The 3,548-nt window shown below is 35.6% G+C and overlaps 1 protein-coding gene across 1 annotated transcript; it reads right to left on the bottom strand.

Annotated features, from left to right (window-relative positions):
* Positions 1–2,202: 2,202 nt before the first annotated feature.
* LOC145038525 (uncharacterized) lies at positions 2,203–3,163 on the bottom strand. The gene is made up of 2 exons (XM_078986862.1): positions 2,981–3,163; positions 2,203–2,505 (listed from the first exon to the last, which is right to left on the bottom strand). The coding sequence occupies exons 1-2, from the start codon at positions 3,076–3,078 to the stop codon at positions 2,241–2,243; spliced, it is 363 nt and encodes a 120-aa protein (XP_078842988.1). The 5' UTR covers positions 3,079–3,163; the 3' UTR covers positions 2,203–2,240.
* Between the last annotated feature and the right edge of the window lie 385 nt (positions 3,164–3,548).

The following is a 3,548-nucleotide window of genomic DNA, read 5'->3' as shown; positions in this document are numbered from 1 at the left end:
GTCTAGTTAATCCTTATTTGATAGAACTATCAGTATTCATTAGAATGATTGATAGGTCTAGATTCTCTCTTGTTGCATAGAATATTAGATTAAGACTTGGTGATAATGCTACTAGATCATGTCAAAGGAACGGTCAGTTGCTAGAAGTGCAACTATGCCTAAATTTCGAGTCATCACTTTAACAAGTGAGTGCATAGTTAATTTTAAGCTTACACATAGATTTAAGTACTCTAAATGCTCAAATACTATGTACTTGTCTTCGATGTGTTTAGTGTAGTTATACAAACATGATTACTACTTGATTTATTGGTATGTTTAACATAATTAATAATTTGACTGGGTAGTGAGGGGCTGTGCAAAATAATAAATGAGAGGCTATGATAGGGTTGTGTGAAATAGTGGTTGCAATAGGTTAAAGAGAGAGGGAGAGAGGGTGGGGTGGGGGGAGAGAGAGAGAGAGAGAGAGAGAGAGTCGTGTGAGATAATAAGCTATGTCTTCCGTGTCTATCTCAAATACTTTGTACTGACGTGCTAAACCCAAGTATTTGTGTACCGCCGTGTCAAACCCAAGTACTTTTGTACTGTCGTGCTAAACCCAAGTACTTTGTACTACCGTACCCTTGATTATACAAAAAGTACTAATGTACTGCCATGTTGTTGCGAGCATTATCATATCGTCGTGCCTAATCACCTAGGAATTATAGCTTTCTACTGATAAAGATCCTTTAGGAAAGATCCCTCAAGATCATCATAATAGGATTAGTAACTGAAAGTTTTGATGGCTATCAAGAAATTCAACCTAAAACACTTCAAATTAATAGTGTTTCTCGACTATCAAACACCAGTCAACACATCAAATCCAAACGAATGTGATGTCACATGGAGATTTTGGAATCAGAAAGAGAAATCATGGAGAAAGTATAGAGATTTCAGAAGTTTCATGATCAGATTCACCAATTCTTGCACTTACAATGTAATTAGAGCAAATGGATGACATTCCGGTGTCAATGCGCGTTGTTCCCTTCATGATAAAGTATAGAGATTTCACATTGAGATTTTGGAATCAGAAAGAGAAATCATGGAGAAAGTATAGAGATTTCAGAAGTTTCATGATCGTATTCACCAATTCTTGCACTTACAAAGTAATTAGAGCAAAAGGATGACATTTCGGTGTCAATGCACGTCGTCCCCTTCAAACCACATTCAAAAAAGGTGGATGTTTGTTAGGGGATTGACTGGTGTCAATGACTGCCTGACCAACTTCCGTCTTCAACCTACTCCTTGAAAGTTGCAGCGCCGACGACATCACATGATTCACCTTGTTCTGCCACATCGGAGATGTCGGAGGGGATATTGGTGGAGTTAAACCGAGCGCCAATGGGCTCATCGAACCCATTTCCATTGCATTAACACCAGATCCTGATTTTCGAGAAGGAAGTTGATCTGGTAGAAGCGTGCACTGGCCAAAGCTCCTCCACCTTGTGAGCGAAATTGAAACCCTTATCGAAACCCTTGTCACGTGTTGCACTAGATGGTCTTTTTACCTATGAATTTTCTCAGCATGGAGGAAGAAAGGGTTAGAGGGATGTGAATGGTTGACCCTATTCCAGCAAGTGTGTCATCGAGTCGCACATTAATGAGTATGTGCTATATGTATTCACTAATTCACTTATTTAGCAGGTGACTAGGCAGGAATATCTGCTAAAATGGATAAAATGATATTTACAACTGCTAAAACACAAGTACATGTCCCTCAAATGCAAAAATAGTCACGATGGCTATTTAAACAATATACGAATATTTGTTGAACTACAATTATAACAACCCTATATTACAACCGAACAACAACTTCAAGTACGACATGCATATATATACTCAAAGAAATACTTTTGCGTGGTATAAATATTCCAGGTTCGCAATACATAATTAATGTCAAATACTCATTTAAAGAGCATTAATCATTCAACTATTTACTAATCTAATTAACAAGTACTGGATTCATGAAAATTAATATGTAGTTTTGAATATAAACTAATTAGATGAAATTTACAAAACAAGACCAAATATTATCCATATCCAACTCTAGAAGAAAATGGTTTATATATATATATATATATATATATATATATATATATATATATATATATATATATATATATATATATATATATATATATATATATATATATATATATATATATATATATATATATATATATTACCTTTCTTTATTCCTAACACTACATGACATCCTTTAGAAGCTTGTACCTTCGTGTACCCGTCCTCGGAGAAGGAGCTCCAGTTGTGGGCGACTTCCCTTTCTCCGACCCCTCTTCACGAACTTGTTGTTTGATCTTGTCACCGGAATATTCCGACCGGCCGCTGCTGACTGCCGCCGGTTTCTTCGAAGAACATCCATGTTTGGAGCTTCGAATCTCGTCGATTTGGCACCAATCACAGAGCTCCGGCGGATCAGATGATTCGTTGTAGTAGTTGCTACAATACCTAACATATATTTTTGTGAAAAGAAAATGAATTTGAATAATCTAAAAATGAAATAAAATAAAATAAGTGCGAAGCCCACTTGCTTAAAAAAGAATTTAAAGCATTCTTTCAAGGATTGTTGGAATTAAACATGGAATTTGTGATAATATTAGTGTTCAAAAGTCAACATTACCACTAACGACGATTTCTAGTCAACATAAAAATAATAAATATTAAAGTTTATTTAATGGTTGTGATGGGGCGGTGACCGGAGGCGATAAAGATAAGAGCTCGTTTAATCGGAAAAGTTTGGATAGGAGATTATCCTTTTTGTTTTGTAAAAAGTTAAAGCGCATCCATGCATCCGCGCGAGCCAGAGAGAGAGAGAGAGAGAGAGAGAGAGAGAGAGAGAGAGAGAGAGAGAGAGAGAGAGAGATGGTATTTGTGGCGAATAGTCGGAAAAAATATTAATGATCGGAAAAGTTTGACGACATACGAGTGTTGAAAACGGTTGTGGCAGTTGGTGCATCGAAAAATTTTATCAGGGAAACCAACGTCACCGCACATACAACACACTCTTTTAACATCCACCATCTCTTTTTCGTTTCTTTAACACAAACCCCCTTTTCACTCTTCTTTTTAGGGAGATAAGCCAGAGACTTTCAGAGACACACGTTCACACACAAACATATATATATATATATATATATATATATATATATATATATATATATATATATATATATATATATACTAGCCGCTTACCCGCCAAGCGCGGGGATGCTAATGTTTTATTCGGAATTAGTTTGTAGAGACTTTGACCAAAGATGTATTTTAAGATACATGAACACATGATTGATTATGTGTTATTAATCCTATAATACTTTTTTATACACCACATTTTATATATAGACTTCGTTGTCGTTGAATTGTTTCCAGGTTTCACTAATACTTTTATATTGACAGGTGATATCATTCCGGATAATGCCACATGGTCATGCGAGAAAACGATCTTCGAAGATAAATGTTTACATTTGGAATTGTTTGTCTCTCAACTTTATTGA

The sequence above is a fragment of the Lactuca saligna genome, chromosome 4 (assembly GCF_052625555.1).
Source record: "Lactuca saligna cultivar CGN05327 chromosome 4, ASM5262555v1, whole genome shotgun sequence".
Taxonomy (NCBI): Eukaryota; Viridiplantae; Streptophyta; class Magnoliopsida; order Asterales; family Asteraceae; genus Lactuca; species Lactuca saligna.
This window is presented reverse-complemented; position numbering and strand designations above follow the sequence as displayed.